General features: G+C 42.8%; 2 protein-coding genes across 3 annotated transcripts in view; one reads left to right on the top strand and one right to left on the bottom strand.

Moving 5' to 3' along the window:
- The window catches only part of CUNH1orf105 (chromosome unknown C1orf105 homolog), a 49,558-nt gene that overhangs the window by 15,356 nt on the left and 17,451 nt on the right, over positions 1-16,751 (top strand). The window contains exons 1-3 of one of the 2 annotated variants that reach the window (XM_058443299.1): positions 9,324-9,400; positions 10,188-10,273; positions 13,559-13,649. In XM_058443299.1, the coding sequence (XP_058299282.1) occupies positions 9,380-9,400; positions 10,188-10,273; positions 13,559-13,649 (198 nt within the window). In that variant the 5' untranslated portion in view covers positions 9,324-9,379. Of the gene's footprint in view, positions 1-9,323; positions 9,401-10,187; positions 10,274-13,558; positions 13,650-16,751 lie in introns of those variants that run through there. The other variant, XM_032160980.2, reaches the window with a different exon arrangement.
- PIGC (phosphatidylinositol glycan anchor biosynthesis class C) lies at positions 6,562-9,230 on the bottom strand. Its single transcript, XM_032160978.2, has 2 exons — positions 9,103-9,230; positions 6,562-7,943 (listed from the first exon to the last, which is right to left on the bottom strand). The coding sequence occupies exon 2, from the start codon at positions 7,726-7,728 to the stop codon at positions 6,835-6,837; it is 894 nt and encodes a 297-aa protein (XP_032016869.1). The 5' UTR covers positions 7,729-7,943; positions 9,103-9,230; the 3' UTR covers positions 6,562-6,834.

Raw genomic sequence — 16,751 nt, 5'->3', positions numbered from 1 at the left:
AATTAACTAGGTATTGATGGAATGTATCTCAAAATAATAAGAGCTACTCATGTCAAACCCACAACCAATATCATACTGAATGGGCAGAAACTGGAAGCATTCCCTTTGAAAACTGGCACAAGACAAGGATGCCCTCTCTCACCACTCCTATTCAACATAGTGTTGGAAGTTCTGGCCAGGGCAATCAGGCAAGAGAAAGAAATAAAGGGTATTCAGTTAGGAAAAGAGGAAGTTAAATTGTCCCTGTTTCCAGATGACGATTGTATGTTTAGAAAACTCCATCATTTCAGCCCAAAATCTCCTTAAGCTGATAAGCAACTTCAGCAAAGTCTCAGGATACAAAATCAATGTGCAAAAATCACCAGCATTCCTATACACCAATAACAGACAAACAGAGAGTCAAATCATGAGTGAACTCCCATTCACAATTCCACAAAGAGAATAAAACACCTAGGAATCCAACTTACAAGGGATGTGAAGTACCTCTTCAAGGAGAACTACAAATCACTGCTCAACAAAATAAAAGAGGAGACAAACAAATGGAAGAACACTCCATGTTCATGGATAGGAATCAGTATCATGAAAATGGCCATACTGCCCAAGGTAATTTATAGATTCAATGCCATCTCCATGAAGCTACCAATGACTTTCTTCACAGAATTGGAAAAAACTACTTTAAAGTTCATATGGAACCAAAAAAAGAGCGCACATTGCCAAGACAATCCTAAGCAAAAAGAACAAAGTTGGAGGCATCACGCTACCTGACTTCAAACTATACTACAAGGCTACAATAACCAAAACAGCATGGTATTGGTACCAAAACAGATATATAGACCAATGGAACAGAACAGAGGCCTCAGAAATAACACCACACATCTACAACCATCTGATCTTTGACAAATCCGACAAAAACAAGCAATGGGGAAAGGATTCCCTATATAATAAATGGTGCTGGGAAAACTGGCTAGCCATATGTAGAAAGCTGAAACTGGATCCCTTTCTTACACCTTATACAAAAATTAATTCAAGGTGGATTAAAAACTTAAATGTTAGATCTAAAACCATAAAAACCCTAGAAGAAACCTAGGCAATACCATTCAGGGTATAGGCATGGGCAAGGACTTCATGTCTAAAACACTAAAAGCAATGGCAACAAAAGCCAAAATTGACAAATGGGATCTAATTAAACTAAAGAGCTTCTGCACAGCAAAAGAAACTATCATCAGAGTAAACAGGCAACCTACAAAATGGGAGAAAATTTTCGCAACCTACTCATCTGACAAAGGGCTAATATCCAGCATCTACAATGAACTCAAACAAATTTACAAGAAAAAAACAAACAACCCCATCAAAAAGTGGGCGAAGGTCATGAACAGACACTTCTCAAAAGAAGACATTTATGCAGCCAAAAAACACATGAAAAAATGCTCATCATCACTGACCATCAGAGAAATTCAAATCAAAACCACAATGAGATACCATCTCACACCAGTTAGAATGGCCATCATTAAAAAGTCAGGAAACAACAGGTGCTGGAGAGGCTGTAGAGAAATAGGAACACTTTTACACTGTTGGTGGGACTGTAAACTAGTTCAACCATTGTGGAAGTCAGTGTGGCAATTCCTCAGGGATCTAGAACTAGAAATACCATTTCACCCAGCCATCTCATTACTGGGTATATACCCAAAGGACTATAAATCATGCTGCTATAAAGACACATGCACACGTATGTTTATTGCGGCACTATTCACAATAGCAAAGACTTGGAACCAACCCAAATGTCCAATGACGACAGACTGGATTAAGAAAATGTGGCACATACACACCATGGAATACTACGCAGCCATAAAAAATGATGAGTTCATGTCCTTTGTAGGGACATGGATGAAACTGGAAATCATCATTCTCAGTAAACTATCGCAAGGACAAAAAACCAAACACCGCGTGTTCTCACTCATAGGTGGGAATTGAACAATGAGAACTCATGGACACAGGAAGGGGAACATCACACTCTGGGGACTGTTGTGGGGTTGGGGGAGGGGGGAGGGACAGCATTAGGAGATACATCTAATGCTAAATGACGAGTTAATGGGTGCAGCAAACCAGCAGGGCACATGGATACATACGTAACAAACCTGCACATTGTGCACATGTACCCTAAAACCTAAAGTATAATAATAATTAAAAAAAAAAAAAACAGATGCTGGAGAGGATGTGAGGAAACACTTTTACACTGTTGGTGGGAGTGTAAATTAGTACAACCATTGTGGAAGACAGTGTGGCGATTCCTCAAGGATTTAGAGCTAGAAATACCATTTGACCCAGCCATCCCATTACTGGGTATATACCCAAAGGATTATAAATCATGCTGCTATAAAGACACATGCACACATATGTTTATTGCAGCACTATTCACAATAGCAAAAACTTGGAACCAACCCAAATGTCCAACAACGATAGACTGGATTATGAAAATGTGGTACATATACACCATAGAATACTACGCAGCCATTAAAAAGGATGAGTTCATGTCCTTTGCAGGGACATGGATGAAGCTGGAAACCATCATTCTCAGCAAGCTATCACAAAGACAGAAAACCAAACACCACATGTTCTCACTCATAGGTGAGAATTGAACAGTGAGAACACTTTGACACAGGGTGGGGAGCATCACACACTGGGGCCTGCCGGAAGATGGGGGGAGGGGGGAGGGATAGCATTAGGATAAATACCTAATGTAAATGACGAGTTTATGGGTACAGCAAACCAACATGGCACATGTATATGTATGTAACAAACCTGCACGTTGTGCACATGTACCCTAGAACTTAGAGTATAATAATAATAATAATCAAAACGATTTATTTCTACTAAAAAAAAAAAACATTGACAAAGGTAGCTACACTCAGCAATAGATATTCAATGTAGATAAAAGAGCCTTCTATTGGAAGGTGCCATCTAGGACTTTCATAGCTAAAGGGGAGAAGTCAATGTCTGGCTTCAAAGGACAGGCTGACTCTATTGTTAGGGGCTAATGCAGTTGGTGACTTGACATCAATGCTCATTTACCATTCTGAAAATCCCAGGGCCCTTGAAAATTATGTTAAATCTACTCTGCTCGTGCTCTATAAGTAAAACAATAAAGTATGGATAGCAGCACATCTGTTTACAGCACAGTATACTGAATATTTTAAGCCCAGTGTTGAGCCTACTGCTCAGAAAAAGATTCCTTTCAAAATATTACTATTCATCTAAAATTTGTTCCATGCCTGCTAACACAACATCCATTCTGAAGTCCATGGATCAAAGAGTAATTTTAACTTTGAAGTCTTATTACTTAAGAAATACATTTTGTAAGGCTATAGCTGCCATAGATAGTGATTCCTCTGATGGATCTAGGCATTGCCATTAAGAACATTTGCAACTTGTGAGAGGAGGTCAAAATATTGACATTAACAGGAGTTTGGAAGATGTTGACTCCAACCCTCATGAATTACTCTGAGAGGTTCGAGACTTCAGTGGAGCAAATAACTGCAGATGTGGTGGAAATAGCAAGAGAACTAGAAGTAGTGCATAAAGATGTGACTGAATTGCTGCAACCGTATGATAGAACTGAAGAGATGAGAAACTGATTACTACGAGTAGCAAGAAAAGTGGTTTCCCAAAATGAAATCTACTTCTGATGAAGATGCTGTGAACATTGTTTTTGTTGAAATAACGATGTTTTTAGAATATTACATGAAATTGTTATAAAGCAGTGGCAGGGTTTGAGAGGGTTGACGCAATTTTGAAAGATGTTCTACTGTGAGTAAAATGCTATCAAACAGCATCATGTGCTACAGAGAAATCTTTCTTGAAAGGAAGAGTCGACAGATGCAGCAAACTTTATTATTGTCTTATTTTATGAAATTGCCACAGCCACCCCAGCCTTCAGCACCTACCACCCTTATGTCAGCAGCCATCAACATCAAGGCAAGACCCTCACCAGCAAAAAGATTCTGATTCACAGAAGGCTCAGATGATTGTTAGCATTTTTAGCAAGAAAGCATTTTTAAATTAGGGTATGCATATTTTTTAGACATGAGATTGCATACTTTATAGACTTTATTACAATGTAAGTATAAATTTTATACACATTGGAAAACCAAAAAAATTATGTGATTTGTTTTATTGTAATATTAGCTTTATTGTAGTGGTCTGGAACCAAACCTCAGTATCTCCAAGGTATGCCTGTATATAGACAGATATTGGTACACATATATGTGAATGGTATACACACTTTGTGTGTGTGTACATGTCTGTATATACACACTTATATATGATTTATCTATCTAGTTTTATCACATCTCTTTTCAAAAGTCCCTCAACTTGCCACTGACTACAGGATACAATAATGCAAAGTATTCAGCACTCTCAGATTTCAGTCCCTCACTACAGCCCATTTGTCCTGTGCTATTCTCCACTGCCAGGATGCATCAGGTCCTGTGCACTCTGGCACATACTGTTCATTCTAGCTGTAATAACCTTCTCCCCACAGCCACCACTTTTCTGTCCAAATTAAGTCTACTGCCTCTCCCTTCATCCTTGCATCTATCCCACAACTCTCTGTCTCCCACCAACTTCACAATGAATTTCTACAACCACCAAATTGTGTAAGATCAGGGACTGAGTGCTCCAAATACTATACAGTGTGACAGGGAAAAGCCGAAAATGACAGTGCAGCCATATTGTCATCCCACCAAGGAACTATTCTTGAAAGTTTGAGAAACTTTCTGGTCACCAATATGCACGGTTGCTACCTGAGTTCCCTAAAGTTAACAATCACAAATGCATTCAAATAATACAAATGTATTAATACATATAAACAAAAACTACAATTTCATAGAACTCTTTACTGTCTTCAACCACCAGCACCTAGTCCTGTTCCTGATGTGGACTATAGAATAATTATGAGGCATGCCTCTACTGAGACATGAGCCCAAACCAGGAGCAGGCAGTGGACAGATGCTTTGGGCTCCAGAGGTTAGTCCCTGAAACCCTCTTCTCTTCACTGGCCAGTGTTCTTGGATATAGAAAGCAGTCCAATTGACCTTACGGAAAACCACCAATTTTTTATCACAAAACGCAATATTCATCTGTCCAAATAACTCTGAAAAAGAATGTGACACAACAAGAGCTGAAGACACTAGTTCAAAGTCATGTCCTAGACATTCTTGAGAAATTTATGTTCAAAGAAATAAAAACATTATTTTTTGGAATACCACTCCCTTGACAAAATTTCTGATTTGAAATTAATTCCTAGTGATAAAAGGACGGTACAGAAACTTGCCACAAATGAATTACCACAAGAATAACCAGCTATCCTGAGGTGCCTGCTGCATTTGGCACCTTGTCTCTGCTCTCTTCAGGTTTTCTTACATGTCAGCTTAAACAACACCTAATACATTAGTACTAGCTATTACATAGTGCTGATGCTAATACATAGTGCTTCGTATCAGGCATTCTTCAAAGCACTTTGCATATATCCCATTTACCACAATTCTAGAGGTAGATACTTTTATTCCCACTTTACAGATGAAAACTGAGACATAGAACAGTTGTAGCCCAAGATTTGATAATTTATTTCCTCCTTAGACAAACTGGATTGCTCCCCATTACCTACAGTATAGAGCCCAAATTCATAGCCCTCGAATTGCTACTCAACCTCCCATTCTGACTTTTTCCCAATATCCCTTCCCGAAAGTCCCCATAACCCTGAACTGCCATCAAATATTGTCCCATCATTGTGCCCATGCTAAGGACAGATGTGGCACAGTAATAGTCTTGTTGCCTGCAAATGTGTTTTTAGCCTGATTAAACTTGAGACAGAATTTACAAGTCAGATTTCATATTAAAAATCAGATATACAGTTATTGGGATTTCTTTTAGAATCCTACCTAGAATTCCAAAGGTCTGAAGCTAGGCACAAACTGTGAATAGATGCAGCACAGTAGCAGGTGTCTCCATTGGACATCTCCATAGTTGTTCACAGTTGCCATCAGTCACACAAAGTATGCCAGTTTCACTTGCTTCCATTACTGACCTGGCTTCTAAAGGCCTTCACCACAATGCCCTAAAACCATCTTTTGCCTACTTAAGTCTCCCCTATCCTCCAAGACTAAGCTTAAATGTCACCGCCTCTCATATTTCCTAATTATTCCAGCTGAAATTTATCTCCAGCTTCTGAATACCCCCTAGCATTCTGCTTATTATAACACATCACACTCTGCTTTGTAATTAGTTGTGTATATGCTTCCCTAAGAACAAGGTAGAAACTCTGAGTCAAGGTTAGGTAACCAATTCTGTGATCTTGGGCAACAAAACTGAACATAGCACGCTGTGTTCTAGGATTTGAGCCCTAGATAAATCAAAGAGCATTAGCACATTGAAAAGGGTAGCGACAAGTGACTTTATACACACACACACACACACACACACACACACACACACACACACACATACTTCACTCTTCATGCCCCTCTGTCTGCCTCCTGGTTATGGAAAAATCATGAGACAACTTGATGAATGTGTTTTTTTTTTTAATAGAAACCACATCACTTCATATGTTACAGCATGTAATTCAAGAGGGCTCCAGAAAGTTTTTTCATCCACAAAATAACAGAAAGGATAAGCACCCTCACCACCCAAGCCTTTGGTTCATTTTTTTTGTTTGTTTTGATCTGTTCTCTTACCACAATGACTGCTGCTTCCAGAATGGAACTCTGTCTTTAAGTTCTATACTAGTTAGGAAGCTAATGTATCAGCTTGCCTTAATAACGTAATGGATGTCCTAATTTAACTGAGGAACCTGGACAAGTCTTCCTTGATTTCAGCTTCATCCCAAGGCCCATGAATGTTTTCTTTAAAAAGCTGCAAGCGAATGAGGTAGAATGGACACAGACATGAGATAGACATCAGCAGAAGGGCAAATAGTATGGCTCCCACAGCACTAATGGACAGTAGACCTCCCAAGGCTGAAAACGCAAAAAGCAGTGTGACCCCCACATAACTCCGGGGAGTACATGCCTTTAGTTTCTTCTGCAACATGGGCCACAGGGCAAAAATCTGAATGGCAAACGTCACCATGATGAAGGCATGCAGGGACCGGGGAAGACGTGATGCCAAGCATACAGAAGCAAAGATAGCCATGTTCAAGGATAGTGTGCTGGATACAATGGCAGCATTGGCACCATAGTCAAAAAAGATGAGATGGCCTAACAGCATGAAGACTGACATGGCATAGATGGTGTCAGTGCTGACAGACTCTGTAAGGGTCTTCAGCACTGGTGAAAACCCGTAAGTGAAAGTAATGAAGACTAGGGCACTCTTCAGGTCAGCCCACCGGGTCTGCCCACTCTTCTTCCGCCCTTCACCTCCATCAATGAGATCAAACAAAACATACCCAATCAGTGAAGAAGCCAGGCCAGTCCCAAAAAGCCAATGGGGGGCCAGAAGACCCTCATCCATATACCACCAGATAACCACAAAAACACAAACACTGCACAGCTGCTGGATCACCACACTGGACTCAAATACCACAGCCCAATATTGGTATTTCCGAGCATGGATGTTTTTCCGGAGCTCTTCCAGGAATCGCCGGTCCACATAGTTATCAGGAAAGGGCTGTCGCTCATACAAGACCTTCTGCCACTTGACCTCCTTGGTGTTAGTTACAGGTTGAGCACACATTATCCTTTCATTCAAACTCAGGCCAATTTAATCATCGCCCTCACAGAAGTCCAGGTGGTTCTTGTTCGTTATGAAGTTTTGAAATGAGACCTCCCTGGAAATTCCATGCTGTGGTTGATGTTCTACCAATCTTTCCTTGTTTTCAAAGGCAGCAACCCAGGCTAGGCCTACAACAGATGAATTTGTCTCTGAGGCAGGACAACACAGCCAAGTTCCTAGAAAAAGAGAGACTGTGAACCTACGAAAGTTGTGAAAGGTCAAGAGTAGTACTGAGTTAAAAGTCAAATCAACTCAGTTTACTAAAAGTCTGAGAAAAATGTATGTGGTAGTCACCTTACAGGACATTAAAACTGCATTTCAGATTTGAAAATTATAATTCCTTGAATAATAATAGACATCTGTTAGCTATCACTTATTGAGTACCTACTATGTGCTAAGTGCCTTATGTATCTTCTTTCACTTAATCCTCACAACCTTGTAAGTTAGTATTAGTCCTGCTTTGGTAAAAAAGCTGAGATTCAAGATGCTTAAGTAACTTTGCCCTAAGGTAACAGAGCAGAGCCAGGATTCAAAACAAAGTCTTATCCCAAAGCCTGTGTCTCACATTGTATCTCCCTCTAAACCAGTTCTTAACTCAGTGGTTCACATACCCCTTAGGTATATCACATTGCATGCTTATATCTGGATTTGTGTAAATTTATAGGGATAATATCCACAGTTTTTATTGGTTCTCAAAGGCATGTTATTTGTATTTTTTAAGTTACCAATCCAAAGACAATAGTAAGCTGCACCACACAGAAAGGTATGAGCTCTATAGTTTAGCCAAAATCAAAGAATCAAAGAAACTAGACTCTTCTTCCATTAGCTGAGCTTAGCATCCTTTAAAGAGCTATCAATCTACTCAAAACAAGGAAACTCTTGAGAGGATCGAAGAAGATAATCATCCCTTTTTCACAATGAGAAAACTAAGAGTCAGAAACACCACAGCCATCCGGCAAATTTGAGAAAAAAAGAATTCATATTGCCCGACTTTATCTCTTCGATGAAGACCACGACAAATGTTGCTTGGCAAGCCAGACACCGTTACCCGCTCTCTGCAGCAGGGATCCCAGCCCGGGAATCTTAAGGCCGCCGCCGGGGCTGGAGGGTCTACGACGCCTAAAAGGGCTGCGCCCGCCCGCAGAGTGGGGCTGGGAGGGGACAGGGTAGGGTAGGGTGACCCCAGGGTGCGCCTTCACTCTTCTGGCCCCCCATTTGGCTTTTTGGGTGGGCCTCCCACTTCCGCCGCCGCCCCTCACTCAGCCTTGGGTCTGAGGGAGACAACAGAGGAAAAGGAGCCCCGGAAACACTGACGGTTACACGGAACCCACCTACCCGACAGTTCCTTCGGTTGCGCAGCTGGGGGACGCCGACACCCAGCCTTTTTCCCGCTCCGGGGCGCGGGGGCTGCGACTGTGGCCGAGCACTTCCGGGTCCGCCGCAATCTCCTCAGCGAGGGCACCCTTCCCCAGCCGGAACCACCGTGACGTGGCTGCTGCCCCCTCCTGGCTGCTCAGAGGACCTCCGGGCTCCTCTCCTGGAGACTGGCCCAAACCCGAATGCTCTGAGCCTAGGAAGGCAAAACCCCAGCAATCCCCTATTGAAAGATGGGATGTGCCATCTGAAGGGCTGGGTAAGGCAAGAGAGGACAAGGAAAGAGGCTGGGCCAGTAGGTGAGAGATAATGGCCGCTTTTGTTGCGCTCCTTTATTAAGTCAGAGCCTCAGCTGGGACTTCCCATGCATCCATGCGTTCATTCCACAGATACTGATTGAATGCCTGCACGTAACAAGCCATGCTTGGGGTGCTCATGATACGGCTGTGAATGAAACAGACAAAAATTGCTGCTCTCATGAAACTCTCTTTTTTGGTGCATTGACTTTTACACTGATTATATCATCTCCCCCCTCAAAGAGGACAAATCTAAGGCTCAGATAAGTTGTATTTGTCCAAAGACAGGCACCTGGGAAGTAGATGAACAGAGATCAATATCCAGTTGTCTATAGCTTCAAAGCTTGGTTTTTTTCCTCTTTAACTCCTAAAAGAGGTGAGGAGAAGATTGCTAATTAAACTGAGTTCATGGAAATATTAAAGGATGTATAAACAGAAGGAAGTAATAAAGAAACAAAGGGATGTAGTAAAACACAGGATACAGTGGAAACAAAAGTCAGAAAACATGACCCATTTACTAGCTCAGTGACTCAAGGCAAACCACACTACCTGAGCTTTGATTTCTTCATCAGTAAAATGGAGATGACATTATTTGCACTTGGCTACTTTATAGGATGGTCAAAGAGTTAAATATAAAAATGGTTTGTAAAGTGTTCACTATATGGCTGCTATTAGCTGACTTTGGGCATCGTAATGATGGCAATGTTTAAGTGTGATACATTCTGTAAAATGTTCTCTATTTCCCTCTAGGCTTCTGTTCCAAAATTTGACAAGATTCCTTGGCTTAGTGAGGCCAGCCTCGTAAACAAGCCATTAGTGCTCAGCCTCCCCAGAAGGTAACCTCTCAGCCACCGAGGGCAAAAGTTTTACGAAACATCTCACAGAAGATGATTTCTTCTTAAGGGATGGGGACAATTACCAGAAGGTGCATTTGATCCATTGAGAAACTCAAGTCAAGTGCTTTAAAAATAGAAATATTCTGGGTTTCTCAGACAAAAATGATCATTGAGTATAGGCCTGGCTAGAGGAGATGAGATCTCAAATTATTTCCCTCTCTACCACTACCACTCAACAGTATAAGATAATTTTGCCCCTAGACACTGTCTCTCAAAACACTTCCATCCTCTTTCTCACCCCCCATTTTCTCCACTGCTATAGTGTGAAATTTTCACATTTTTACCATCAAAAGTCTAGAACAGTAAGTTCCCATCTTTATAGAATAGTAACTCTGTATGTAACTTTGAGGAACCCTCCTACAATCTTGTTAGTCCTACTCCTTCCAGACAAACTACTATATGACACATAAATCTATTTTTCAAAATTGCAGGAATTACATATCTAGGGAGCATTTCAGCTGTCTCTTGAAATAATTGGGTTACCGTGTTCCTTCTCCATTTTTGATGAAATGGTTCCTAAGTGTAGTGATAAACCCCACTCTGGAGAGGGGACATGGACGGAAGGGTAGGTGTGAAGTAGTGTTGGGGTGAATAAGAGAAACCAGAAAGAGGGCAGAGAGAAAGAGAAAGGGCAGGCATAGAGGCCATTCCAAAGGCACATGACAGACTAAAAAGGATTGACTCCTTGGCATGCGAAACAGCTCATTAGAAAAGCCAGACTCCCCAAAAAGAGTTTCCCCTCCTGTTGATAACTACCATGTACCCTCCTGCCCATGGATAAGTGACTTCATAAGCAAATTCCCATCACTCTCTCCACATGCCCACTTTAGTAACATGTACCTTTGCTTTGTCTACTGTACATTTAAAAAAATCATATTCTCAGTAAATAGGTAGACAGTTTTATGTATTTTCAGAACAAAATTCACAAGTGCTTTCAAGTGCTCATTATTCAGTTGTGTTATTTTTACATAATTTTGAATATAGCTAAAGCAGATGATGAGAGGTTCAATAAACTCAAAGGCCTATTTAAGAAACAAAAGTACTAAGTGATAGAGTGCTTATTAAGAGTTGTTAACACTGCATGGATCAGCATGAGTAAGGATAGTCTAGCATATTTTAACTGAGGGTGGGACACAAACTCACAGGCCCATGACAGTCAGATGAGGGGCATAATGAGTAGAGCTGGCCAAATAGGACTGCAATGAATGGGAAATCACCTCCCCCCTTCAGCCCACTTCCACCCCAGCAGTGTTACCTGCAGGCATGTGAGTCCAGAGGCCAGATCTACTGAGTCTTCTAACAGTACTAGAAATCTGGATGTTTTATGTGAAATTGCTAGTGTTTGATCTAATAGGGTAATATCCCACCATCCCATACTACCCCCATGCCCATTAGACCTGCCCCAGCAGCCAAGAGCAAAGTATCCTTGTGCATGGCTCTCTTGCCCCCAGCTCCCTTGGTCTCTAATTATACAAGGCTTTGGCAGAGGGTGGAGATCAGGGAGAAGGGTAGGCCCAGAATACAACTGGGCATTGGCAGCACCTGTTCACTTTCATGGCTAGGTCCTGGAGGGTCAGAGCAGACAGTCTGTTGACAGCCAACTGGAAAGGGAGTGGGTAGTTTTTCCTCCAGCCAGCCAAACCTAAGCTAGGCACAAGGAGAAATTACCTTAGGCAGGCGGTGAGGCTCTAGTCATCGCTATTCTGGGAGGATTGGGGTAGCAATCTCAATTCTTGTTTAGAAAAATGTAATATACCTACCTCACAACAAAAGTGACTGAACAGCATCTTTGAGGTGCCCTGAGCTCTCAGGAGGACAAGACAGGAATGTATAGTCTTTTGAAAGGATGGTTTAAGTATCAAAAGATCTTAAGGATTAAAAGCTCCTCATGTGGGCCAAAGCTCTGGGTTCCAAGCTGTTTATTTTTAGCAAAGTCCCTTACTGAGACTTTGGGAGAAAGTTCTCAATGTGCCTTAAGCATTACATACCCTTGAGCAAGGAGTTCTAATGCAGAACAGTCTGAAAAAGATAAAGGAACATTTAGCCAAATATGCTCAGTGTAATTCCAAGTGTGCGCAATGGAAACACACCTACGGGGTTGGAGGAGGTGAGGCTGGGCTGTAATAAGAAGTGCCTGTACTGACCCACTTCCTTCAAGGACTCTCTCAGGTTGGCCTGACAATTTCGAAGCCACACTCATCGTCAGTCTCCAAAGCCCTTCAAGTCACACTAAGGTCCTGTTTATATGAGATTATTGTATGCTGAAGGAGTTCTAAACTGGCCTCCTGGTCTCTGCTGGTCAGCATTTGGGTGGCAAGTCCAAGATAGCCTATTCCCATATCAAAGACAAAGATCCTGAGGGCACTCATGTCAGACCCACCATCTCTGGTCTCACAGGGCCCAGGGAAGCGTGAGGAGAAATGAAACAAGAAATGCCTCATGAGCATCAAACTCCTTTCACATGCCTTTGTTTTAAATAAACAACGGACAATGAAATCTTTCCTCATTAGAGAGGAGATGTGTTCCTGGCAAAACTGCCAGCATTCTGAGTTTCTATTTCTTGGATGCCAGGGGCATGAATGGTGCCACACACACAAACAGTTTATGATTATCAGGCCCCTGCAGGCCTTGGCCCCTTACACTGTAATGAAATGAACCACAGTGCCAAGTGAGACAGAGTGCAGGCAGGTCACCCTGTAAAAGGAACTGGTGTTCTTGCAACATCACTGCTTCAACTGCTAACTAGAAAGAAAAAATGTTCCAAAGGAAAAGAATGGGTGAAGGGAGAAGATGTTCTGTGGGAGGAAACAGGTGGATTGTTTCAGGGTGCAAGGACACAAACTCCAAGAAGTCAGCCCAGGTACGAAAGAGGACAGGTGCAGGTTAAACATCAAAAACTTGAGTGCAGACCTTTTCAAAGAGGAAACCTGGGATTCATTTCGCTCATTACACATCTACTGTTGTGAACAATCTGTATCCTGCCTTGTTTGTACACTGTCTGACAATCCAAAATTGGTTAGTGCAAAACAAAAGGGACAGAAAAGCCAAAGTGACATAGGAGGGCAAATCCATCTTTTGGGAGCTCCCCAATGGCCTGAGTCCTCCAGAACTGGAGTGGAAGGTAGCTCCCTGTGGTGTCCCTTGTATTCTCTCAGAAACAACCAAGTGCCTGGCTCTTCAAACATGGGACTGTGGTTCTAACTTTCTCTTGTTTTAATTACTTAGATATCCTCATTCCTCTGTGACTTTTCTGACTTCGTCCAAGAAGAATATGAATTTGCCAATTTTGCTTCAAGTTCCAGATGTTTTATCTAAGGTACTAAAAAATTTTTGTTGAAATGAAACCAACAGCAGTTCTAGAATGACATAGAATATGAATACATGTCTCATCTCCTTAGCACAGCCCTGTGCTTGCTACACCATCAGTGTTCAATAAATATTTGTTAAATGAAATGAATGGCCCCACCCCCCTCACTATGTCTCAAGTGCCTTAGGGCCCCAGCTCACTAGAACTAAGAATACAGGCATAAGATTAGAATCAACAAAACAGGAAACTAAAAATTGGTATGGAGGAATCTGCCCCAAGACTTCCAGGAAATGCCTATCAGCCTGTGACTGGAACCAATCTGGAGTCTCTACTGCCTCCCCCAAAGGATTGCTTATGTCTCCCACCTACAACTCCCTACACCTGTGGAATTTTACATTAAAAACTCCTCATTTCCCCTCCACCATGACCGCCTGCCAGATGACCCTTGGTGTCACTGTGGAGCAAGCACACAGGCTACAGTCCTTGGGTAGTCAGAACCTCCCTGAGGTGGAGAAAGAGAGAAAACATATGGTGAGATAAGCAATTTTTTCACCTGAAAAATTGCACATTCGTCACAGGACTGTCATAGGCAGTGCCTGAAGCAGCATCCTAAGGCACTTGACACGGTGCCCCACCCAGAGCAAGAGCTCAGTGAATGTGAGCCACAATTATTAGAAGCCCTGGTGTCAGTCAGTATATGTTTACGGAGGCCTTTGTATTTGCTTTAATACATCAGAGGTGAGTAAGTCAGCCACAGCTACGCAGATGAGTGAGCAGACAGGACGGGAACACAACTGAGAATGCATCTCAGAGACAGGGCACAGCACTTGTGAGAGAAGGTGGGAGCAAAGGTTACCCCCAGGTTGGGCAAGCAGAGTGGGAGTGAGGGAATGATTCAAGAGGAAGTGGCATCTGCACTGGATCTAGAAGATACTGTTTTCAAGTGGAGGGAAGAGCCAGGGGTGGAGGAAGAACTGGAAAGACAAGAGAAGATTATCAGCAAAGAGGTAGAGACTGAGTGCAGGAGGAAATGCCTGAAGAATATCAAGGAATTCTGAGCATACATGAAAGGGAAACAAGGACATGGCTGGGCCCAGCTAATGCACACAGGGCCCAACAGACAGGAGCAGAGAGGACACACTGAAGGTTTTCAACACCGGAGTGTCAGGGTCCAAGCTTTACTTAAGAGTCATCTCTTAGTCCCCCTAACACCCTGGACAGGCAAGTAGGTAACATGGCCACCATGACATGCACTGGGTAGAGGTGGGGGATGAGTGCGGAGGCAGGACTGGCTTAGCAATTGCTGCAGAACCAGCAAGAAGCCTTCCAGTCATCAAGTCGCTGTGAACTTCCTATTTAGACAGGTCTCACCTGCCGCTGAACGCCTCCTTATCTCAGGTTTGTTCTGGGTCTCTGTACCTTGGCAACCTAGGCACTAGGACACCAGGCCCCAGCCTGGCTGGAGTGGAGAATGGGAAGGAAAGCCAATCCTAACGACCAGTGGGAGTGAGAGGCCATTCTCCAGCAGGGTATAGCGGTTTTTTGTGGCTGCAATATTCATAGTTAGCCACTAGATGATAGTTAAGAGCAACAGCTTGCAGCTGCACAGCCCAAAGGGTGCCTGGGAGATCAGTTTCCTAGCTGACCCGTGAGAAGTTCCAAATAGGTTGCTATTATCGGGAGAGAACACAGGCCCCTCAACCTCACCTTCACTCTCATCCTGTGTTAGGGGCTGACCCTCCACTGATTTGCACATGAGAAAGAGTCACCCCTGCAGATTGAAACACAAGTAGGGAACCCGGGATCCTTGCTCTGTTGGGGCACTGGGCTGGTACCTCCAGTCATATTCTTTCCTGTCACACAGACGTCCTCAAATTTAAATCTGGCTCCCAGAGTCTACTGCGTGTATGAAGGCCTGCACGTATGTGCCATGAGGTAAATGTGGATTCAGCCGGCAGCTGCTCCCTTCTGGAAAGAAACTGTTGTGTTTCAAGGGAGTAGAATGTACTGTGGACACGATCTCTTCCTTCATTCTCTAAATCAGGGACCTGCCAAGAAGCTGCTGGCAATCCAGAGGCCAACTGGAGACGCTGGACCCTGTGCAGAGGTGCAAAGGTCCTGCCACCTGGCCGCATTCGTCTTCACCGTCACAGGTCAAAGGGCAGAACTTTAAACACCCACTTACTCCTCCCCTGCCCCGGAGCAGCCCCGTGGCCGAGGCAGGTGCACGTGTGCCTGGAGCAGTATTTCCTAGTGACTAGACAAAGGGGAGACAGGCTCAGAGACACAATAACAGGGAGAAGGAGACAGAAAGCAAGATAGAAACACACACAGAGAGGTGAGGGACAAAAAACACAAAACAAAAGGAGAGGCAGGTCTATCAAAGAAGAAAGATTTTTAGTGAAGACAAATGAAACCTAAATGTTTCCTCGTTTAAACATCTACTGTGGAGAAGCTTCTTCATTTTCACCTGCCTTTTCCAGCCATCCACTCATGACTCCTCAAGATGCTGAGAAACAGAAAGGTGCAAGGTGCATCATGATAGTTGGGTAACTGGGCCAAGAGGTGACTGACTCAGTGATCTAAGGCAAAGGAACAGCAGGTGTGTGGGGGTGACCTGGAAAACTGCAGCTGGAGACTCTGAAACCCCCTTGCCCACTTGCTGGTACTGGGTGTAAATTAACTAGAGCTCCTCAGTTACTAATAGATTATAAAATGCCACTCCACCCTCTCAATTCCTGCCCCCACTCTCTCTCTACTCACTTTTATCTGGGTTTGTTCTTCCAGTCTAATGAGTCAGAGTTAAGATAAGAACATTATTTATTTTGCTTTTAGCAGACCTGTGGCAAAAAGCCCTGGCTGAAAAGATTGTGCAGTAGCAGAGGCATAGCTGGGGAAGATGTATGGGATGTTGACTTTCTATTTTCTCACCACTAAGAGCTCTCTTTTTATTATTTCTCTCACATTGACTAAATTTTCAAAGCTCATAACTACCAAGGAAACTACCTCATATACTCCTAAGTCATTTTCATATTTATATTGCTTATGTTGATCTTGTGCATATAATTACAAATACAATTTTTAAAGAGAATATTAAATGCTATTGACCTA

This window comes from Hylobates moloch, unplaced genomic scaffold (genome assembly GCF_009828535.3).
Source record: "Hylobates moloch isolate HMO894 unplaced genomic scaffold, HMol_V3 SCAFFOLD_8, whole genome shotgun sequence".
NCBI classification, from domain to species: domain Eukaryota; kingdom Metazoa; phylum Chordata; class Mammalia; order Primates; family Hylobatidae; genus Hylobates; species Hylobates moloch.
This window is presented reverse-complemented; position numbering and strand designations above follow the sequence as displayed.